Consider the following 25363-nt stretch of genomic DNA (forward strand, 5'->3'; position numbering starts at 1 on the left):
TTTCTTTCACACATGTACACATTCTCATCTGTTCTTTTAGCATGGGCAACTTTGCAGCAAATGAAGGACTTTCCATCTTCGTCATTGTGAGTCTTTTTAAACCTGATCTTGATTCTTGTGTTTCAGCGAACAGAAAAATAGTTTGCATTATATTGACTTAATTCAAATGTGTGCCCCATTTTAACAAAATACATCACCAGGTTAATGCAGTGAATTACATTTCACAGTGAATTTTCACAGCATGATGTGTAGATATTTGCTATTTTATGTATTTCACATATAAACATATAATTATAATTTAAATGTATGTTTACTTCTTTTCTAGCTGGTTTGGCTTGGAATCAATGCATTCCTTTTTGTCCATTTTTACATTGTATTTCTGGACGACCGATTCTTCTACACTAGAGCCATTCTTGGGGTAAAATTTTTGTTTTAATTGTGAATTTCACATAGCAACTAGATAATCAGTTTTGTTATTAAATGAATGCAGTAATATGGAGCCCTGCTGGTGACATGAGTTCATGACAATTCATGGGAACAACCAAATAAGGCTTTGGAATGAAATATTTAATTCTGTAGCACAACTGAAAAAACATATCTAAACATAGCTTATCGTCATATACTGATGTAAATAAATGAACATTTTGGCATGTAACCTGTTTATTAGCAACATTAGTATTGCAGCTACATCTCCAAACAAAAGAAGACACCAAACACATGTTTGTTGATTTATTGCATCAGTTGCTCCGAATTGCCTTTAATACAACATAGAAACTAAATATTACATTATCTAGTTCACGTGCCTCATGTATTTACCTGCATTAATTATCTCATTCCCCTACCTTATTAAATCACTCCATGCATGAAGGGATTTCACCAGCAGGGCTGCATACCTAATGTCTTATGCACTCTTTACCGATTTCATCAAATGAACCATCATTACGTTAAAACTGTGTTTTTTCCATGCATCAAAGAACACAGAACTTGTTGTTGAACAGGTGTTGGAGCTTAAAGTGGTTATGAAAGGAAACTATTCATCACCCCTCTCTCTCTGTCTCTCAGTCTGTTTTGCACACACTCTATGAAGGTTCACAAGAGGCAGCAAAATTAACAAAAAGCTAAAAACACTGCAAATGTAAATATACAGAAACAAAATTCTCACACTTCCATTCTGCCACCTCAATGTTTTTGTTTTGTTCTTTCATTCTCTCTCTTATCCCCCAGCATGCTCTGTCCTGGGCGAGGGCTCCAGCTGCGTGTCTGAATTTTAACTGCATGTTGATCCTGCTGCCCGTCTGCCGCAACCTGCTCTCCTTACTCCGGGGCTCTATACAGGTCAGAAAAAGCGCAGCAGTTCAGACAGGCAGATGAAGAGAAAGAAAGAAAGAAAGAAAGAAAGATAAAAGTTATATATATAACATATACAACTGTAACATAGAGCCCTGCTTTAGACATCCCTTCACAATACAAGGAAATAATGCAAATTAATTAATAATGAATAAGAACAAGACCCTAATGACTTAATGCAGCATGGATTGGGATATTTATTATTTATATTAAATTTAGGCCAAACCTTAATTTTATTATGAAGGGATGTCCACAGCAGGGATAAATAGGTATCAAACTCTGTATATACGCAGATCAATCCTAACATTATGACCACCTCTTTGTTTCTACACTCACAACCATCACGTCAGTGTCACGGCTCCAATGAGAATGACCCACCATCCACACCTGACCATTGAAGAACAGGGTGAAAGGAGCAAATAAATTAGTCTGTAATTGTAATTCTACAAGGTGTATGATCAGTGGAGCTGAGAGAATGGACGGTGAGTGCAGAAACAAAGTGCATTGCACTAGTACAAGTAGATTAGACACAGCAGTTGTTATAGTTGATCGGTGTATATGATCAAGTTTTAAAATTGCTTCATGATTCAGAAAGTGCGATATAGACCATATTTTTCAAGGTGGTGTTATGTGTGTTTGATGTTCCCGAGAAACTCAAATGGAGGCGACTGAAACCAGGGATCACAATGTCTACAATTTAAGAAAAATAGCCAAATATTTCCTTGCTATCCAAAATGACCAATGAACTACACGTTATTTAACATAATAAATCCTATTATTTTGCCATATGAAGATTCTTAAATTCCCTTAAGACCAAAATGTGATGCCAAAAATAATCCGGTAGTATAAACATTTTTGTGTAATAGGTCTTCATCACCACAATTCTGTTTCACATCACATCATTAAAAAACAAAAAAAAACAAACAAACAAACAAAAAAGTGGAATTTTAGTGGAATTGAGTTTGAATGTATGTGTTTTTACAGTCCTGTAGCCGTACTGCTGCCCGCCAGCTGGACAGAAACATTACTTTTCACAAACTGGTGGGCTACATGATTGCTTTTCACACAGGTAACATTTGACTATCACATTCTTTCGATAAACTGCACTTATTAAGCTATTCTCCACTATTTGGTTTGTTTTAGTTGTTTCCAACTGTTATTGCATAACATTAGTGTCTGTTGGAGAATGTTTTTAACTGCATTTTTAACTGTGAATCTCAGCAGTGCACATCATCGCTCATCTGTTTAATTTTGAGCGATTCATGGATGCTCAGCTAGATGACAACATGACCTCTCTGCCTCATGTCCTCTCTCTGATTGGCAACAAGGAAAATGTGTCTTTCCTCAATCCCATCAGAAGTAATCAGACGGTAAGTGAAAAGCTGACAACAAAATTCATTTGTCCATTGCCTACATTGTATTGTGCACAGTCTCAAACATTTACTCAGTGAAATGCATACTAACATTTATGTACTGCTACATAAGGGGATCCTTCATAATCAAAGACAGTGTTCTTATTGTAATTATTAATATTTCCAGTGTTGGTCTGTTCAGCAATGAACAATCATGACTACTACAGCTAAACCTTCAGTTTGGGCCATACATTTCTAAACACGAGGGAAAAAATAAACAAAACAGCAAACAAACAAACAAATAAATATTTTTAAAAAAGCATAGTCCACAGTGAAAGTTCTGATCAGAACTACATTACATTAAAAACTACATATTTATAAAAAATTCTGTCACTTAAAATGTTTTATTGATTTTTAGTTTAATACAACATTTGAACACAGCATCTCTCCTTCATATTGTGTGAGCATTACATGATGAATGGACCAATTAAAATGCTCCAAAATATTTTTTAACATTAACTTCCACCGCAAGTTAACAAAGATTTATCCTTCTCCTGTAAATTTATATAAAAGCCAGTTTATATTTTAAGAATGTTACAAAGAGTTTCGAAATCATGATGTCCCAATGGTTCAAGAGTTTCCCACATGGATGGAAGTTCTTCTTTACCCAGCTTCCTTCCTTAGTCAAGTCTTGTAAAGAAGATTTAGTACCAGCAGTGTGATGAAAGGCAGCACTTTAGGGCTCATACTCTCTTTTGCTGTCTCTCTCTTTGTCACTCAAACACATAACATATGCCAACACAAAGAGAAACTCATTCATACACTCATTCAGTCAGTCAGTCACTCACTCACTCATCCCACATTTCCTTCAAGAAGTCAAGAAGTGAATGTAAAAAGAATTTATTTCAAGTAATTCTGTAGCATTTATATTGGTCCTTTAATTATGAAATTTTCACACAATATGAAGGACATCTGCTGTGTTCAAACTTAAAAGGACTAGGTCTCGAAACATGCAGGAACTGTACAAGCAGTGCGTATACCCAACCTGTATAAAGTACTTGACCTTAGAAGGACACTAGGTTAGATTTTTCTCCCCCTACTGTAATTCATATATACAGCACGGTACTGAGATAAATGGGGAAGGAGGGGGTGATATTCTACACTCCTCCAAAAGTTATATAGTGCAGTTTATGCAGTGCTAACCCCAAAGTAGCAATAACAGGCTCTATTGTGCCTATTACAGGTCAGTAAATCACAGTGAATTTTAAAGCTGTAATTTTAAGTGAAAGATACTGCATAGTGTTTTTTAAGCAGCCCCTACATACAAGTTATTCCATTTGTATCTACTGTAGTATTGCAGCATCAGTGTTAAATCAAATGAACGCAAACCTCATGCAACCAACATGTCTTCAATGAATCAATCTGTTCAAATGTATGTGGGCAATTTCTTGTGAAATCCTTTAATATACAGAGACATATACACCAGGTTTCTACATGTTTGTATACGTGCATTTGATGCATGCTAAGTAGTACTCTTTTGGGAAGTGTTTAGCTTGGATGTTGAAACATTTCCATGATGATCTGATTATATTTAGCCATGTGACATTTAGTGAGGTCATGTTCTGATGCTGAATGTTGCTCCATCAACCCAGAGAACACATATTCACTCAGTGCCTCATCCCCAATGCCTGGGAATGTTGTACCATAGCCAAAGCCTAGCACTGGGGTTGATAACCTCAAGCTCATGTGCAACTGCTCCAGACGTATCCATTTCCTTTTTTTGCCTTTAAAATATTCAAGCTATTGAAAAATTTGCATATGCCTTAATATGAGTACAACTTAATGTACTGGAATTCACTGATTATAAAACACTGTGTACATCTTTATCTAAGGATGCCCGGATCGGTATTGGGCTGATCATAGCATTATTTTACTGAAATGTATCGGCTTTATTGAGCTCGATACTCCGTTTCCTCTAGGCGGCAAGCTCCAGCTCACACTCCCTCCTCCTCTTCTAGCACGCTTTGTAGATGTTTTTGTGACTCTGCTGGCCACCGTAATGGACACACTCCTTTCTGACTGTTACACACAAATGCATGTTCCCGCGAGTTGGATTCAGAGCTGGAGGGCACGTGATTAGTGTTGCCAACCGTCAGGTATTTGGACGCTAAAAGTCGTGTTGTGTTTTGGACCGATACGGGACGTTTTATCCTGTATTTCTTAGGTGAGACTTTTAAGATGATGATTTTTTTGAGACACGCTTCTCTTTCTCAGTCGGAGGTTGGGGCCGATTTTCCCCGGTCCTAAACAGAGAATGTGCTTCTCATTGGTCGTCACTTTTATTTAGCCAATCAGCAGCCAGGGTTCTCTGCCCATCATTTAGTGCTGCAGCCAATGAAGTCACAGCCCCGCCTACAGGGGGTTGTTTTGCGTCGGCATCGGGCACAGTATCGGCAGATACTGAATATTAAAGGACTCGTATCGGGATAGGGTCTGATCCACTTGTACTAGCGCAACACATACACACCACCACCATGTCTGTAAGAATTATCCACTCCCCAAATCATACTTGGTCTATGGTTGTTTGTTTCCTGATCATTGAAGAGCAGGGTGAAATGGAATTAATAAAGTATGCAGAGAAACAGGATTAGAGTTTTTAGAAGTACAGCATGCTCCTGTATGGTCAGTGGAGCTGATACAATAAACAATTAGTGTAGATAAAAAGTAGGCGTTCCTAATCCAGTGATAATTCAGTTTTATGGTAAATTTGTATACTGGTGATCACGGTGATGATACGCTAATAAATTCCGTATGTTGAGCAGAACTATACAGTATGCACAAAACTTGCTGTTTTTTATGTTGTCTGTGCAGTTTATTAACAGTTTTCCTTCATTTTTGTTCCACTGTTACAGAACCCAACGATTGTGATGTTCACCACAGTGGCAGGACTAACTGGCGTGGTCATCACCCTTGCACTCATTCTCATCATCACTTCTTCCATGGAGGTCATCCGCAGGTCCTATTTTGAGGTGTTTTGGTTCACCCACCACCTCTTCATCGTGTTTTTTATTGGCCTAGTACTCCATGGGATTGGGTGAGTGAACATAAGAATGGATGACCACCACAACTCACATTAACATATTTTGGGGCTTATTGCAACACAATTTAATAAATTATTATAAATATAATAATTATCTAAATCTTAATGCAGAAAAAACAAGTTTTGTTAGCTGGAGCAAAATCTGAAATTCCTTCGTAACTGCTGAAACCTCACTTCACATCTTTGCTAGATTTTTTTTCACCTATGATTTTAAAGCGTACTTGGGATTGTGAAAGGCACTATTTTATTATTATTATTGTTGTTGTTGTTGTTGTTGTTAAATTCATTATTTGTAGAGAAATATAACAGCTGAATGTGAGTGGTTTGAGTTTGTCTGTTTATGTGAGTATGTTGAATGTTGTCAGACGCATCGTGAGAGGCCAGACAGCTGACAGTATGAAGCACCACCATCCCCAGTCATGTTACAAACTTTTTGAGGATTGGGGCAGAGTAAGAAACTGCTCTGAGCCAGAATTTGCCGGAAACCCACCGATGGTAGGCCAACCCCACTCTAGCTATATTGTACAACAACTTTATTATATTAAATGTATTAAAATCTATGTTGTGATATACAGAGACATGTGCACTATGTCCAGATTGTTGTAAACACCTGCTTATTCTAACATCACAAGTATTAATAGGTAGTTTGCTTACATTTACTGTGGTGACCCTTTTACATGAAGACCTCACAGCAGATGCTGGTATTTGGTTTCAATTACTTTCATCCACAAGATTATTTAATGAAAGAAAAAAAACAACCCAAACAAAATACACACACACACACACACGCACACACACACACACACACACACACACACACACACACACACACACACACAAATACATTTCTAAAGTTTTCACCAAACAAATGAATTTAATTATAAAAGTAAACCAATTTAGGATTTGATGTGTGCAACACACTCCAAAACGTTTGGGACAGAGGCAAATTAAAAAACTGAAAAGTTTATAGAATATTCAAGATATATTTGAATCTGAAACATTCCATAATAAGCAGGTGTATTAGTAACAGGTGATGGCATCTGGATTTGATAAAAACACTTTGTACTAAATATTCTGTGAGAGTTGTGAACAGTTAAAAATGTGCGCAAGATTCCAAAATATTTCACTATGTACATTACATAATATAGCAGAAAAATTTTGAGGATATCTGTAGAAATCTGTCTGTTGCCCTGTCTGTGTTAGACAACACTGCTCAAGTGACCCCAGATTTTTTGGGAAGCTGAAGTCTTGTGTCAAGTAAGACTCTGCAAAAATGATATAACACAGTGGTAAACATATCACTGTCCCAACTGTTTTTGGACATCAAATTCTGTTTGAATGTGTTATTAATTACAAAATACAATCAAGTTGTTCAGTGAAAACATGGGAAATATATTTGTTGTATATTCATCAATTATATAAATCTTAAAGAGAATCGCAGATACATAGTTTTATGGCATTTTACAAAATGTCCTAACTTTTCTGGAAATGCCATATGTAGAAGAATCAAAGCCAAAACTAAAAGAAAACAGATGGCACTGTCCATTTTAAAGTTTCTCCTTACATTAACATGAATGCAAATGAGTAGAAAACTGTATAATAAATTATTTGCAATTCAACAAGAGGTTCTTCCAAATTAAAACATATTGTTGCTCATTGTTTTTTTCACAGACATGGAAGTGGGTGGTTGGGCCGATGTTTCTGTATCTGTGTGAGAGAATAGTGCGATTCTACCGCTCACAGCAAAAGGTGGTCATCACCAAGGTCAGTGAAAAATATGTTTAACACAAGAATATTCCACATCATTTTAGCATGGATGTCTCAAGAAGACACCTAATCTGATGTCTAGTTAATTACTTGTCATTTTGTCATTAGTAGACATTATTAATTTACTTATACATTATGTCCTAAATGACTGAAATATTTTAAATATTTTTAAAGCAATTTAATGCAGTTGTAAAGTCAAATCATGTTGTTGCTTGATGATGTTGTAGAAAGTTAAAATATAGTAGCAGGGGCTCTGTCCTTCATCAGGTGGTAATGCACCCATCTAAAACCCTGGAGCTGCAGATGAAGAAGAAGGGATTTAAAATGGAGGTAGGACAGTACATATCTGTGCAGTGCCCGTCTATCTCTCAGTTGGAGTGGCACCCATTTACGCTGACCTCTGCCCCTGAAGAGGACCACTTCAGTATTCACATCCGCATTGTTGGGGACTGGACACAAAGTCTCTACTCAGCATGTGGAGGGGACAAGACAGATGGACAAGAGGCCTGGGAGCTTCCCAGGTAAGAATGTATCATTTGGCAAAGTAAAAACTATCTAAAGTGGCACTTTAACTTTAAAAAGATGCTTTTTATCAGAGTCAATATGTAAAAGACGACGCTCAAAGTGTCACAATTTGCTTTAAAGGCAAACTATGGCAACAGTGAAATTCTGAACACTCACACTGTGGGTGTATAAATATAAAAATAGCATATCTGCAGCATACATCGATCAGGTATAACATAAAAATCACCTCCTTCTATACATTCTATACATTGTTTTAACAGCTTCACTCCACATACATGTGCATTTTGTGGTTCTACACTTAACATTGTTGTGCATCCCCTGCATATCTGTTACATTGTTAGCCCCATTTTACCATCTTCGTCCAAATCAGGACACCCACAGGTCCATCCCACTGCAGGTGCTATTTTGGAGGTGGATCATTCTCAGCTCTGCAGTGACACTGATGTGTTGGTGTCCTACTTGCGTGGCTGGTATGAGTGTTACTGTCTCCACTGTCAATATAGAACATGGGTCCCCAATCTTATCCATAATGGGTCAGTGTGGCTGCAGGTTTTCATTCCAAATAAGCAGAAGCAGCCCTGATTCTACTTGTTTAATCGTCTAGTTTCAGTCTTTAAACAGTTGGTTAGTTACACAAGGTGTACTCTTACTTGATTGAAATAAAAACCTGCAGCCACACCGGATAAGACTGGCATAGAAAAGCTTTATTTCCTTAAGCTTAGCATTTTCAAAACTGGACAATAAACATAATATTTATATTGTAGTTATTAGATAATATGTTTGATATGTATGATAATATGTTTTAATAACTGAATTGTAAACTTAATATTGGTTTCTCAGACAAAGATCAGACCTGGTTTACTTTTTTATTTCATTAGGAAGGTTGTGTGCAGGTCTGGGTTTCTGAAGCCATTCTAAAAACCTAAAGGTAATGTTAATACGCTGTCTGGCAGACAACTGACAGTAATAAATATAAATAACATGAAGACATTTCAACAGCTTAAAAAGATTACAAAAGCTTTTTGAGTAGGCCTTTAAATAGGAGTGAAAGACAGGTGTGAGAACAAAGTGTATGTTGAGAACTTTGTGGGAAAGCTGTGCAAATGTTCTTCCTTTTACACCCTATAGTATTCAGGGTTGAAAGAGAATGACTTTTATGTAAATACGAGTACGTATACGAATACTGTTTTTTTATTTTTTATTTTTTTTGCTATCATGCCTGTCTGCAGGGCCTGCCACATTATTACATGCCTAGTTTCAACTTTTGTACAGTTTTATAGTATTACTGTATTTGAGGTCAATACAACATAGATAGAACACATGTCAGAAAGTAACAGCTGTGAATGGGGAAACTACATATGTGTAAAAAAGGGGATGTGGCATGGCTGGATTGTACTGAACTGGCAGAAAGAAGAAGTGAGCACATACAAGCGGATGTTTGCAAAGGTTTTACAGAGAGCAAACACTAAAGAGCTCTTACAGAATTTTGATTTCACCATCCCAAACTTTGCTTCCCCACAGGAATATTTTAACTACTTCATGAAGCTCAATTACAATAATTAATAATATAATACATTACAAGACTCTGTATTAATATACTGCCCGCTGTTCCTCTGTGATTTTCCTTCTAGTGTAAAAAATATGTAAAAATACATTGTTTGCTCCCTTTCACTTTATTCTTCAGTGTTCAGGACCCCAGAGGAGCACCACAGAGCAGGTATAATTTGGGTGGCCATTCTCAGTGCTGGAGTGACACTAATATGGTGGTGGTGGTGTGTTAATGTGTGTTGTGTTGTTATGAGTGGATGTAGCAGACACAGTTTTGTTGCTGGAGTTTTAAAAAGTGTCCACTCATTGTCCACTCTGTTAGACGCACCTACCTTGTTGGTTCACCTTGTAGATGTAAAGTCAGAGACAATAGCTCATCTGCACAGTTTGTGGTAGTCGTCCTCTAGTCCTTCATCAGTGGACATAGGACTGTTGGCTGGATATTTTAGATTGGTGGACTTTTCTCAGTCCAGCAGTGACATTCAATAGTCAATAAACTCCAACAGCCCTGCTCTCTCTGATTAATCGCTGCAGCACTGAGAATGATCCACCTCCCAAATCATGTCTGCTCTGTGGGGGTCCTGACCATTGAAGAACAGGGTGAAACGTGGATACGAAAATATGCATCTGCAAATATGCATGAACTATAAAATTGCTCCTGTGTGGTCAATGGAGCTGAGACAATGGACACTATGAGAATGGACAGAGTGGAGAACTGAGTGTAGAAACAAGGAGGTGCTCATATTGTTATGGTTGATCTGTGTGTGTGTGTGTGTGTGTGTGTGTATATATATATTAGTTGCTGCATCTTTTAAATGTTTTTCTAAGCATTTGTTGAAGAGATGAAGCAACAACAACTTTCACTATCAATATGTTTTTTCATTATTATTATTACTATTATTATTATTATTATTATTTATAATTTCATCATCATGCCAATCAATCCATTTCAGGGTTGCGGTTATTTTATAATTTCGTAAGTTAATTTCAGTCAAGTGTGATCAGCAGTTAAACTTGAGCCTGTGTGCACAGGGTGGCAGTGGACGGTCCATTTGGCACAGCCAGTGAGGACGTCTTCCGATATGAGGTTGTCATGTTGGTGGGCGCTGGCATTGGTGTCACTCCTTTTGCCTCTATTCTGAAATCTGTGTGGTACAAGCATGTACAGCAGAACACTAATGTGTTCACCAAGAAGGTAAGATGTTTTCAACACTAACTTTATGACTGTTATTTATTTAACCTTTACAGAAAAGAAGTATAGAGGGGAGCAAATAAAATACACATCATCATATAGAAGTAAAACATATCCAAGTGTCATTAAAAATGCCTGTGATTAAATCCTTAAAAAATGGTAACTGATATGAATTGATCCAGTTTTAAGAAAGATAGATAAATAATTAGCAGCTGTACACTGAAATGATAACAGGTCAAAAGATTAATTGGATTAAAGGGCCGTTACCGGTCTAGCTGTACAAACCTAGGTTTGTCTTAACATCTGACTGTGACTTGGTAATGTGGTGATAAAATTTTAATGTTAGCTAGATTCCTCTGTATTAGTATACTGTTGTATACATTCACTAGTGGTAATAGTAGAGGTAGGAGGGGGTGTAGTGACCTTTTGACCAAACCATATATCCTTAGTCTGGGCTGAGTTTGGGGACAGATTGAGGTTTGTTAGTAAAAGCCTGGTGAACGTGATGGAATCTGTCCTGCAGTGAATTTAATACCTGCATACAGAGAAGGATCAGTTCCATGAAAGATAGTATAATTTATATTTATTATTATTGAATATAAAAAACAATTGGGGCCATGCATTGAGCCTTGGGGACACTTAATTACATTAGATGAGGTTATTTGTGCTCTATTCACCAAACCCCTCACAGACAGTGACCCAAGGCCAAAAAGCCCAAAGCACTGGAGCTGTGTGACATATATATTTTTTTTAAATATAACTTTTATTCAACCATCCATAAATACATAAACCAGTGAGCACACACAGTAAGACATCACAGACATAAGCACAGTATCATCTACAGCATTCTGCTTCAAGGACTGCTACAAGGATCAGCTCTCCCTCCTCCACTGCACAGGATTTCATTGTGACACCATTCCAGCTCAAACACTTCAGGGTTATTCACGGTTTTGTAGAAACCAAACTCAAAGAGACTCCTTGACTTTAGAAGAGACAAGAACAAAGGCAAAACCTCTTGACCAGATCTCCATTTTATTTCTCCTGTATATAAGGGATTTCAGAATAATATAATATAATATAATATAATATAATATAATATAATATAATATAAGGGACTTCATTCTTCAACTTTAGCCACAGATTATATACACTCCGTAAAGTTTTTGAAATATGAACATATAAGTAAAAACATGAAGAAGTCTTTTAGAGAGAGAAAATATTATTTACCATTTCTGTATTTTTTTTTCTTTTCTTCTGGAAGATCTATTTCTATTGGTTGTGCCCAGAGACACAGGCTTTTGAGTGGTTTGCAGACCTGCTACAATCTCTGGAACGTCAAATGGCCCAGAAACACATGGAAGACTTCCTCAGTTACAATATATATCTCACTCGCTGGAAGGACACTGAGGTGAGCCACATACACTCACACAACAAAATATATAAACACAACATAAAAAATATAAAATGTAAAATTTAGAAACATTTACAAAAGATTTAGCAAAGTCCACATTAAATTTTGAGAGAATAAAATTCTTCATAATGATTAAATGCACAATTTAACCTGTGTTTATTTACTTATCAAAAGTGTCCATGAAAAGACCACCAGGGAACTTGGAGCAGGCTCAGGGGCACCAAGGCTAGTTAATGCTACTGTAGCTCTTCTGTGGAATTACACCAGACAAGCTAGCCACATCCAACAAAGGGTCTTGATTACCATGACTCTGCCACTGGTTCACACATTTCCTATTTTGATAGTATTTTTACATGCATTTAACTATAAGAAGATAATCTGATTACTGCAGTTATCTGATTATTCAGGTGGTTGTGTATACAGTGTACTATTTGATTTCTCAGTGAATGTACACACTTACCCTGATTTCTTTCAGTTTTCTCAGTCTACGCATGAACTCAAATGTACCCACATGACTTTCATCTGTTCACAAAGTTTTATCTGACACATTCTGGAATAACTCTTGCAATTCTTTATCTGAAGTACCACTGGCTCCCACCAGTCCTTACTACAAATGCATATTTAGCAGACACAGTTTTTGTCTGTAATGGAGGGACCCATATTCTAGGTCCAAGAACAGATGGTCATTTGCTGGTTGCAGAATAGAAATCCCATTACTGCCTGACTTGTGTAAACCCAGAGTTTCCCTATTTATGCATGTAAACACATTGATCAGATTACTGATCTTTATAAAACTTGATTTTCTGCAGCTACTGGAATGTTAAACGCATGCAAATGCAGTCAATGTCTTGAAGTATCTGAAGTGTTTTGTCATAACACTCACCCCTACAGTAAAATTATAGCCATTAAATGAAAACTAATTAGCAAGGAATTTTGTTCACAGTGTATATGCTACTAGCTCAAAACATAGTATCATTTGGTACTACACAGTGAGACCCTGTATGTGCAGACTATAAGTGTGTAATTCTAGAAATACAGTCTGTAGCCCTGCTGTTGCTCTTCATATTGTCTTAGACACCTTTTTGTGTTTCAATGCTTGGGACCTACACAGGACCACAAAAGAGCAGGTATTATTTGGGTGGTGAATCGTTTTCAGCGATGCAGTGACACTGACATGTTGTTGATGTGTTAGTGTGTGTTGACACCAATCAATCAGACACAGCAGTGCTGCTAGATGTTAAAACCCTTCTTTGTATCTGCTGGACTACAGGCAGTATCTAGTGACCACTGATACAGGAATAATGAATGACTAACAAAATGTGCGACCATAAATGTGCTACTGTCTCTGATGTGGCCACTAAGTAGGTAGTCTTTATAAACTCCAGCAGCACTCCTGTGTCTGATCCATCCATACCAGTGCAGCAACATGCACTAACACACCACCACATAGTCTGGGTCACTGCAGAGCCATCACTCAGATAATGCCAACTCTTTGGTTGTACTGTGGGAGTCCTGGCCATTGAAGAACAGGGTGAAACAGCAGTTTAATATTATGTAAAACATGTGACCTATTAAGGGTTTCACTGTTGTGCATCAGGTAGTGTTGCTGTGACACAGATCCAGAGACCTGAAATTGTCTGCTCAAGCCCTGCTCCAGGTAACAGTCTGTGAGGTGTGTTCTCCCTGTGTAAGTGTAGGCTTCCTCCAGGTGCTCCGGTTTCCTCCCACGGTCCAAAAACACATTGTTAGGTGAATTGGCTACTCAAAAGTGTCCACAGTGAATTGTGTAAGTGAATGTGTGTCACCCTGTGAAGGACTGACGGCCCCTCCAGGGTGTGTTCCCGCGTTGTGTCCAGTGAACTGGTTAAGTGGTTACAGACAGTGAATGAAATGTGACCTATTGCCACACTGGGGAACAGCAACATTTCGTGGCATCCAGTAGATGTGTGAAAAGAACCACTGCAACATACTCTTGTAACTTTTGAAATGTGTCCTTTATGTCCACTATTCTCATTTTTAATTAGTGTACTTGTACTCTTAAATGAAGGCTGCTCACTTCAGAGTTCACCATGAAGCAGAGAATGACCCCATCACTGGCTTGAAGCAAAAGACCCTGTATGGTAAACCCAATTGGGACAATGAGTTCAACAGTATTGCCACAAGTCACCCTGGGTAGGTGCTGAACTATTCAAGAGTCTTATCATTTTTAATTTTCCTGTAACATAACCTCTTTGTATTGTGAGTACAAGCCGTTCATTTTTTGTAGCACTAATTTCCCTATCCCTCAGGTGTAAAGTGGGGGTGTTTCTCTGTGGCCCGACGCCTCTGGCCAAAGCCTTGGGAAAGCAATGCCTCAAGCAGTCACAAGCTGGAGCTGAATTTATATTCAACAAGGAAAACTTTTAATTCTTTTTTTCAGGCTAAAGCTTTGAAATTACAAGGGAATGAAATTTGAGGATTCGTAGTTTGTGACAATAATAAAATTTTGTCTTAATTCGCAATAAAGGCAAAATTAGTAAAATAATTAAACTTTTGACTGATGTATTTCTCCTGTGGCATTTCTGGTAACCTATGACAAGCAGTGTTTTGCCTTATACTGCTAAAAATATTACGTCAAATGTGCAAGATTCATCAAGATTGCTGTGGCGTGGTTTTGTTATTAGGTATAACATTAAATTACTCACTTTTGCATGCTTTCACTTTGCTTTGCAAGTGAAGGACATAGATTTTTGCCTCACCTTAGTTGTGTAATTTCAGGGTTTTATTGCAGAAGTGCCTGTAGAAATAGCTGGCCAGTTTTTCGCCGTTCAGGGGCTTTCAAAAACCTGTTTCCTCTATTACAGTTTCTCAGTAGAAATCAAGCTCGCTGTAATTCTAAATCATAAGCACAAGCCTAACTGAAACACATTCCAATCAGTTTTTCATTTGCTTTCGTTCGCAGAGCAGTTTTATATTCCAGGTGTTTGAAAAAAAAGTTTGCACAAATAAATATAAACTGTTGAATTGTTGAACACAACTTTTTTTTATTCTTATTACTTTAGAAATCCAAGTAGGGGCGGAGGGTTAAAAAGACAATGGAAGGGGAACTTCGTTCATTTGTTCCAGTTGACTTATTCCTGGTAACGTGATATACAATACATCACATTATGAATGTTCAATTGTATGTAACTTGTATGGGTGGTTTTGTTTAATAAGTAAAGCAAACAAATAAAACATCTGTATTGTTGTTTCTGAAAAACAAATTTACAAGCACATTATGATGTAATATCACTATTATCCAGCTTTGAGAAGAAATCCAGAATTTCTCAGTCTCTTAAAGATAGCACAGTTGCACTTAAAAACAAACTTCAGATTTAAATGCAACATTAGGCTGAAATCAGAGGATTTTCTTTGTCTTATTTCATGTGAGACATTCTCAGAGAAACATGAGGAATGCTGCAATAGAAAGGCTTCATCAAAATGAACAATTTCGATGTTCATTTAACACAAACTCAAATCTGAGCTGGAGGAGCAAACCTATTAATTAAATTACAATGTACATATTTGCAATCATTCTACATAAACACACAGGACTCAAAAATGAGAGATGGCAAAGACATAACTCTAGCATCAAACACAAGAAACTATGATACAATATAAAGTTTACACTGTGGGCACAAGTGAACTCAGTCATTTAAGGACATGCCTTTCCAAACCAAGCAGCTAAGGGCTCCTGCACAAGTTGGTTCAGTATGCTGAGGCAAGATGTTGGCACCACCTAGTGTCTGAGTGCTTATATTGGTCTCACGGTTTGATGTTGGCCCTAGTTTAAAGAGTGACAGCGACTGCAAACACACTGACCACGCAGTACATTGTGCGGTTCTCCCATCTGACTGTGCAGCTTCCTACAGAGAGACAAAAGCAAGTGAACTTATAAAAAAAATTAAGAGAATCCTATTCAGGAATTGGTCCAATTTTGGTCATTTTCATTTACCATCCAAAGCTGTTTTCCTAGTATGGAAGAGGTCTAATTCCAACAATAGATACATGGGAATTTATCACTGGAAATAAATTAATAAGCTTTAAAATAGTGCTAGGCTACTGACAAAATCAAATATGACATTTTTTCAAAACATAACAGTATGGTGGCACATGATTATATATAAATTGGTTTCCTGAGCATTAGTACCTTAACACAATGCCTTAAAAAGCTGATGTAGCTTAACAGTAATACCAAAATACAGAATTATGAATGTAAAACAGACAAAAAAAATATTACTGTAACTATTTCTAATTTTTTTCTGTCTCTGGAAGTAGCTGCAGCAACTTACAACAAATTAACATTAACTACCATTACACTTTGGACACTAGCGATAAAGTGCACAAATCAGAATTTTGAAACCTGCTTTATGAGCATTATATCATGGACACATACTCAAATTACACTTCTAAAATAAAACTGCTACATTTTCTGACAGACTGTCAATATCACATACAGGGATAGAGACCATGTTGTCCACTACCAATGGAACATGCTTTTCAGTTTGCATAAAACTCACATTACCAGTGATCCATAAATGTAGACCAAAACAACGCTGTTAAGATATACAGAAAATATATCTGTGGACATTATCAATCAATACTGTGACACGGCTCAAGTATCACCTGTGTTATATTGCAGATGGTATTGCATTAACTTTAGAATAATTCAACATCACTACTTTTTTCTTAATGTCATTAAGGCATCTTTTTCCTGAGAACCATCTACGACAAATAATAATCATTAAAATCGTTTTAGGTCCAGTTAGAGTAAATGTTCTCAAGCCAAGGTCCAGAACATAATATATAACTTGCATTATGATCACTGCTCAGTGTCAGATGTCAAATCAAATTATACTTTCAATTACATTTCAACATACATTATTTCAACAAGATTTATGAATAATTATAAATAAATGTTCTAAATAAAATGTCCTTTTCACAATGATTTTGGGGAAAAATAAGCATATTTTAAATAAAGTCCCTAATAACATTTGTAGTTGCAGTTGATTTCACTGCTTTTCCATACCCAGCAATCTGATTGGCTCATATTGCTTTATATGTTTATACAAACCGGATTCCAAAAAAGTTGGGACACTAAACAAATTGTGAATAAAAACTGAATGCAATGATGTGGAGACGGCAAATGTCAATATTTTATTCATAACAGAACATAGATGACAGATCAAAAGTTTAATCTGAGTAAATGTAACATTTTAAAGGAAAAATATGTTGATTCAAAATTTCACAGTGTCAACAAATCCCAAAAAAGTTGGGACAAGGCCATTTTTTACCACTGTGTGGCATCCCCCCTTCTTCTTACAACACTCCACAGACGTCTGGGGACAGAGGAGACCAGTTTCTCAAGTTTAGAAATAGGAACGCTCTCCCATTCATGTCTAATACAGGCCTCTAACTGTTCAATCGTCTTGGGCCTTCTTTGTCGCACCTTCCTCTTTATGATGCTCCAAATGTTCTCGACAGGTGAAAGATCTGGACTGCAGGCTGCCATTTCAGTCCCCGGATCCTTCTCCTACGTAGCCATGATGTTGTGATTGCTGCAGAATGTGGTCTGGCATTATCTTGTTGAAAAATACAGGGTCTTCCCTGAAAGAGATGACGTCTAGATGGGGGCATATGTTGTTCTAGAACCTGAACATAGTTCTCTGCATTAATGGTGCCTTTCCAGACATGCAAGCTGCCCATGCCTCAAGCACTCATGCAACCCCATACCATCAGTGATGCAGGCTTCTGAACGGAGCGTTGATAACAACTTGTGTTATACTTGTCCTCTCTGGTCCGGATGACATGGCGTCCCAGTGTTCCATAAAGAACTTCAAATTGTGACTCATCTGACCACAGAACAGTCTTCCATTTTGCCACACTCCATTTTAAAAGACCCCTTGTAGAGCTTGCTTAGAGAATGGCTTCCTCTTCGCACTGTAGAGTTTCAGCTGGCGACGGCGGATGGCACGGTGGATTGTGTTCACTGACAATGCTTTCTGGAAGTATTCCTGAGCCCATTCTGTTATTTCCTTGACAGTGGCATTCCTGTTTGAGGTGCCGTGACGTTTAAGGGCCCGGAGATCACGAGCATCCAGTAGAGTTTTACGGCCTTGACCCTTACACACAGCAATTGTTCCAGATTGTCTGAATCTTTTGATGATGTTATGCACGGTTGATGATGAGAACTTAAAAGTCTTTGCTATATTACGCTGGGTAACACCATTCTGGTATCGCTGCACTATCTTTCTGGGCAACAATGGTGGAATTGGTGATCCTCTTACCATCTTGGCTTCAGAGAGACACTGACACTCTGAGAAGCTCTTTTTATACCCAATCATATTGTCAATTGACCTAATTAGTGTTAATTGGTCTTCCAGCTGTTCGTTATATGCTCAATTTACTTTTTCCAGCCACTTATTGCTACTTGTCCCAACTTTTTTGGGATTTGTTGACACTGAAATTTTGAATCAACATATTTTTCCTTTAAAATGTTACATTTACTCAGATTAAACTTTTGATCTGTCGTCTATGTTCTATTACCAATAAAATATTGACATTTGCCACCTCCACATCACTGCATTCAGTTTCTATTCACAATTTGTTTAGTGTCCCAACTTTTTTGGAATCCGGTTTGTATGTTATATGTTTATAGCAAGCCGATTAGCTCTTTATGCTGAAGGACCGGACTTTATCCGTAAATAGAATGCATGTCCAGTGTTATGAGAATTTCCACTTGAAATTGTTCCCTTCTTACTAAAGTTTCAGGTTTTACCTCACAATACACCGTTGTCCCAAAAGAGCTTTTATCATTATCTTATTTTTACTGGCTTCAGAACAGTATTGTCTGGAGCCCTGACCTGTGTGAGTCACTCATTCGAGTCACAACGATCATAATAATCTCATCAAATCCGATTGGCTGAGTAGCTTCACGTGTTATATGCAGAAACACATGTGATTAGTCTGTGACTTTTCTGGAGCACTAAACCTGAACCGTAATGACTAGAAGAGTCACGCCACTTAAAACATGTTCAAAATTAAACAGCTCTTAATAGTTTATCAGTTACAGGTCCATGTCCGGATAGGACAGAGTCTGGGTCTGGACCCAGACCGTGTTCCACCTATTTGTGACCCCTGCTCTAGGATTATGGTACACATCCACTAAAATCCCTCCTCATTGTACAGGCATTTTTCTGTTGTTATGGAAACTGTGTAAGCAATCTGGTGTGCATACACCAGAGGCTAAATTTTGATCAAAAGTTTACTTCTGAACTGTATCCCTGAACAATGAACATTAACATTCATGCTATCCCAGTGTCTCAACAGTACAATCCATTTGACAGCGCTCAAAACAAACTAAAAAATGCTGGGCATTTCAAATACAGTCCACCAAATGTTGCCAAAGTATCACAGCATTCAAGCAAGAGTCATTTTTACAAATAGAATTCACTTTTGGAAATGGCCACAGAAATGTTCTCCTAAATGGTCTGTCTTTGATGCTCTGTAAAGGAATTGGATATATTCTGATTAAACTGACTTTATTCACACTTATAACTAAATGTGACAAATTATTTTAATCCTTTGACACCCCTAATCACCACAGGAGTTGTCGTGGATATTGTGAGAAAAAATTTAAATACATGGCATTAAATGACATTTTGCCTTCTGCTGTAAAGTCCCTGATTCATTAAAACACTCCCAATAAACACCAGCCTAGGGGTAATCTTGGATGTACAGTGTAGTTCTTCCATTACTTACCATCAGTGGTAGTATCCCAGTAACAGGAGTTGGCAGTATGAAGTCCTGCCCCACTTTTCTGCATTACTGTGCAGTTAACTGAAAAATATACACAACACAGACAGCTGTCTCAGCCAAAACTTTATATATATATATATATATATATATATATATATATATATATATATATATATATATATAGAGAGAGAGAGAGAGAGAGAGAGAGACAGACAGAGAGAGAGAGAGAGAGAGAGAGAGAGAGAGAGAGAGAGAGAGAGAGAGAGAGAGAGAGGGCATCTTACCAATATACTTTAATGGTTTTCCCTGTTTGACCAGCTGAGTGAGTGCGTGCTCCACTATGCTGGCTGTCCACTGGTTCACTTTATTCTGGCTGTAGTCCACACCACCAATAACACCTTCAATGCACTACCAAAAACAAACACACATGTGCACACAAAGACCCCCCCACACATTTATTAAATAGAAATGGAGCCTGCTCCTCCTCAAAATCATTTTAAATCTTCAACCACAAGTTAGGCATGGGACTTGGCACACAACAAAGATTCTCATTCAGAGTGAAAACACACAATCTTCTGATTTACTTAAGGGCAAAGAGTGGAACCTTTAATCTAATATGAACAACAGTAATATGTAACAGTGCACTTTCCAAATTTCTTTTTAACTGTGATAATGGCAGCGTATTTTGGACAAAATTCAGTTGCATATTTGAAAATGCTAATTACATTAGCTATTTCGAATTGAATTTATTGTGTGAGTTTGCATTATTTAAGAGATTATTCAAATTCAAATGCAAAATGTGCAATTGTCAGTGCAACACTGCCAATCAAACACTGGGGATGGGACAAGCTGAATATAAATCTCTGTAGGAGTCTGTAGGAGCGTACTACTAGTCAACACAACACATCAACTAAGAATGCCTCCAGGATAAAAAGAAGACCCACTGCAAATAAACCAAGGTGTGGTATTCTACTTCCCAACCTTAATGTTGAATTTCTAGCGTCCTCTAGTTCTGCTTCTTCTTCTTCAAAAAAAAGACCTTGACTGCATTTACGTAATCATAAACATCTTAAATGTAATTCTTTATATGTTTCATATTGTATAAAGAAATTCATATTGTAGAATCCGCCATGGTTCCCACGTTTGTATCAATTGCTTACAATTGATAAGTACTGCACTTCACAACTAATATATGTACAGTATGATACACTTTTCACTGACACCTTTTGATAGGTGCTGAAAGTGCTTCTTGGTTTCTGGTTTGCATGCTGTGCCCCTTACAATGAAATATACAATAAACAAGTGTCTCAGTTTTACATGTGCGTAGTTGAACTGTTTTTGACAAAAAGTGGCTAACTTATGTGCATTGTATAAATATATTTATATTAGATGTGATATTACATTTTTCAATTTGCCAAGATTTCTCCAGTAATCTGCATGTTTAGTTACCTCCTTAACAGCATTACTTGCTTCATCCGGATTGAAGGACACCTGTGTAAAGAACATTGCTAATGTTATGAGATGAAGGAACATGCATCAGATGTAGTTTTTATTCATAATTAAATTAAAATTATAATAATCATAAGCATATTCCATTACTTATTCTCATTTTTCAGAGATACTGAGATAGATGAGGAAGTGATTATACGAGGCTTTATTTCTGGGGTCAGGAGAATAATTTGAAAGGAAACTTTCAGATTCCTATAAAACACAAAATTTATTAAGACACATTTAAAGTGGTCCTCAATGTTAGAATCCATTGTCTGACCTTGTCTGATTATGGCTAGACACTGCTAGATTAGACAGACTCCCAAAATTATTAGTTCATAACCAAAAAATCAGGAAATAACAGCTTACAGTTATTATTTGGTACAACAGGATAATGATATGTAATGATAACTAAACGTATCTAAAATGAGAGATATCTCCAAATATTTAGTTCGTTTCTCAAAATGAGGCAAGATGAAATGTCAATAAATCGAATATAGTGTCTCAGAATAATGACTTAGTAACTCAATATTGAGATAACATCTCAGAATGATGAGATACCACCTCATAGAAGACTGGGTATCAGGGAGTAGATAAAACCTTAAGATAATGACACAGCAATTAACTTAATAATTAAATATAAAATAACATAAAATACAATATATATTTAAGCATAGTACAATAAACACAATTATGAGCTGAGTTTTTTTGTTTGTTTTGGGGGACTACACTAGTCGTAAACGGACTTCAGTAGAATTAACTTAGCCAAGTTTATTGTATTCATTGTGAGAATAGTTCTTCACTAAAACTGAAAATGTATGGATAAGAGAAACTTATTTTAAACGTATAACGTTTAAACAACGCTGAGTCTGAGAACATAATTCCGCCACACCCAGGTATCTAGATAAATCTATTGTACAACACCGCAACAGGGACATCACTCACTGAAACGGCCAGCAATCAACAGAGAAAAACACATTCACTATTCCCAAAGAATCTAAATTACGTTAGTTACATATTAAGGATTGTGGGCCTTTTTTCAGGGCTCATGTCTACGAGAGGAGGATCTATCAGCTAAAGTTAGCGTAATAGCTAACATCAAGCAGCTTAGGAGCTAGTGCAAATGTTTTAATAATGAACATGAAAATTCTATCTCAAATCTGAATACCTCATCTCCGGAATGATACTCCTCCATATTTTCTAAGAAGATTAATATGTGTAATGCGTATATCTCCTTAAAGAAGAGAACCGCTTTCTTGATTATGAGTTGACGTCGGTTGGTTTACAAGGGGCTCAGACTGATGATGCAGAATCGACTCCCAATGAGGTGAATCTTTAATTCTAAATCTTCAGTGAGTTCGAGTCGACTCTTCTCCATTGATTCAAAAAGTCTTGGAATCGACTCTGCCCGTTTGTGAGTGCATACTTAGACCAAAATCGAATTAAAGAGACAGAACCTGACACAACTAAAAACTAGTAAGGCATACCACTATAATTCGTACCATCTAAAATGTGTAAATGTTTTAAACGATTTAATCCAGAATCTTCCACCTGAATCTCCGGCGATGACATGGTTCATACAGGGAGGATTCATTTATACATTGTTGTTCTACATGGTTTAAATGACTTTGAGTCAAGGAATCGGATCTAACGACGCTGGCTGCAAGAATCGAAATTCAGAGTCGACTCCTGAAAATCTGTAGTAGCGTTCAGACTCTCAATATCAATGTTCACAAGTGTCTGCTGCACCGCCACCTAGTGCTGTTCATCCACTCGTCACAGACAATAAATGCAATAACGTTGAGACCGAGACAGGATGCCAATTTATAGAGTGGAGACTGACATCGAACGTGGGTACTACAGCGATAGCAATACAATTAATATTGCACTATTAGCCAAAAGTGCAAGGATGCTATAACAAAACTAAGCTCAGCATAAATAAATAACTGCTTATAAGTATATTGCATTAATACAACAGATTGTGATACATTGCATGTCACACTAAATTCAACCACCTTGAATAAACACCATGATAAAAAGGAAACTTTTATTACATGGAGAAAATGTCACAGATCAACTTTCATTTTCTTTCTGGTTAAAATAGCCAAGTGCATGATTCAAATTTACCATCAGATAAAGATGCAGATTCATTTATTTATTTTTATTATATATATATTATTTTTATTTATTTATTTTATTTTTTTTAGAAAAACAAATTATACGGGAATATCAAAAATGTTTAAGTCTATAGAAGTGCCTTGTCTGTTCACAGTGGAATGATGACAGAGACGTGTACTTTTTTCTAGGTCATGAAGCAAGAGAGGATTTGATTTTCTCATCTCTCAAAGATGTAATAGACCTGTTATAATGTTTACAGGTTTGTTGATCTAGCAGTCCATTTCTCTACAGCTGTAAATGTCCTTTTGTAATTTGTATAATTTGTACACCCAGTCCGGGTGACCCACTGCTACTCTGAACTGGATGGAAATTCAATAAATGGGTGGTTTCTGACATTTGCAGGTTATGTGACATATGCAAACAAACAAATAAATAAATAAATGGAAAATTTAAGACATGAAATACAGTAACAAAATTCATATAGCTCCTCCTAATAAAGCTTTGGAAAATATCCTGAAAATAGACAAACCTCAGTGGTAAAATGTAGTGTTTGGTTTTCTGTGCAAGACGGCAATCATTTCTAAACCAGATCTATTATTTTGACTTCCTTGTAGCAAGACTCATTAGTTATTCTATCAGGAATACCAATTGTATAAGTACACTTTATATATATACATATATACTTGTAGCTCATCTTTTATGGCACAATTTGTAAGTTGCAATCTACCCTCAATAATAAACTTGGGTATACATAATAATATTACATTATAATATTCTATATTTACAACATAATAATATTGTTTGGGTGAAAATTAAGTACAGTGGTTGTCCAACATGGTAATGGAATACTTCACTGTTGTGTGTATTACTGTAGTGTGGTGGTATCAAAATGAGCACCTTCTAGCTCTAAACTTGAGTTAAGTGTTCTTCCGCATTAAACACACCTAATTATTATTGAATCCAATGGGTTAGAATAGGAAAATGCTTATCTGTGATCCAGAATTAACTTAGACATGTTCTCTACTGTGTTAAACTACTGAAGTTACTGGTATTTTCTTGCAAGGTTGAGAATGGTCCACCAAATATAACCAACAAACCCTGGTCTGGTCCTGTGATCAGAAACACAGAAGAACAGAGACCAGAAAGGCTGGTGTACTTTCAAGTTTTCAGTAATTAGAAGCAAATTGCATTTTTCATCAGCTGGAAACATCAGATTAGCCACCTGAGGTTGAAATGTGCTCCTATACCTTTCTTGGCAACTAAGATTGAAGACTCCAGTGGCTATAAGATGGCTAATACAATCTGTGCAAGAAAAAGATGAACTACAGTCCCTAGCTGTAAGTTTACAATAATTAGAAAACCACAAAATGTTACTGCTTTATACCAGCACAATAAACATTAAAATATCACTACTATGGTGTTGTTAATTCTGCATTTATCAACCCAATAAACAATATCTAGTCAACAATATCATTGGTCTATAATAAAAATAACTGTAAACCTACAAAATACAATCCTCAGTTCCAAAAAAGCTTGGACAGAATGTGACATGCGATTAATAACAGAAAGCAATGATTTGTAAATCCACTTTGACCTGGATTTAAAGGAAACAAAACAAACATAGATCTTGTAGAATATGTTTTTTAGATATTCTGACATTAATTCTTGCAACACATAAAAATAAAAAGTTGGTACAGGGCAACTGATACAGAAGGAACATTTTAAATATTCAAAGAAAA

At 36.7% G+C, this 25363-nt stretch overlaps 2 protein-coding genes across 5 annotated transcripts; one reads left to right on the plus strand and one right to left on the minus strand.

The window, feature by feature from the left end:
- LOC136676346 (cytochrome b-245 heavy chain-like) lies at positions 1-15027 on the plus strand. 4 transcript variants are annotated; one of them, XM_066653285.1, is made up of 13 exons: positions 1-86; positions 326-418; positions 1225-1335; positions 2332-2416; positions 2569-2717; positions 5612-5793; positions 6165-6294; positions 7471-7563; positions 7834-8087; positions 10672-10834; positions 12093-12239; positions 14290-14414; positions 14531-15027. In XM_066653285.1, the coding sequence occupies exons 1-13, from the start codon at positions 42-44 to the stop codon at positions 14646-14648; spliced, it is 1695 nt and encodes a 564-aa protein (XP_066509382.1). In that variant the 5' UTR covers positions 1-41; the 3' UTR covers positions 14649-15027. The 4 variants fall into 4 exon arrangements, with proteins under 4 accessions (XP_066509382.1, XP_066509383.1, XP_066509385.1 ...); XM_066653286.1 differs by having other exon boundaries at positions 2572-2717; XM_066653288.1 differs by lacking the exons at positions 1-86; positions 326-418; positions 1225-1335 and adding an exon at positions 1447-1829 and having other exon boundaries at positions 2572-2717.
- A 200-nt stretch (positions 15028-15227) lies between these two features.
- LOC136676348 (dynein light chain Tctex-type 3-like) lies at positions 15228-22810 on the minus strand. The gene is made up of 5 exons (XM_066653291.1): positions 22675-22810; positions 21468-21509; positions 20303-20426; positions 20022-20099; positions 15228-16126 (listed from the first exon to the last, which is right to left on the minus strand). The coding sequence occupies exons 1-5, from the start codon at positions 22699-22701 to the stop codon at positions 16050-16052; spliced, it is 348 nt and encodes a 115-aa protein (XP_066509388.1). The 5' UTR covers positions 22702-22810; the 3' UTR covers positions 15228-16049.
- Positions 22811-25363: the final 2553 nt, after the last annotated feature.

This window comes from Hoplias malabaricus, chromosome X2, assembly GCF_029633855.1.
Source record: "Hoplias malabaricus isolate fHopMal1 chromosome X2, fHopMal1.hap1, whole genome shotgun sequence".
In the NCBI taxonomy this organism is placed as follows: Eukaryota; Metazoa; Chordata; class Actinopteri; order Characiformes; family Erythrinidae; genus Hoplias; species Hoplias malabaricus.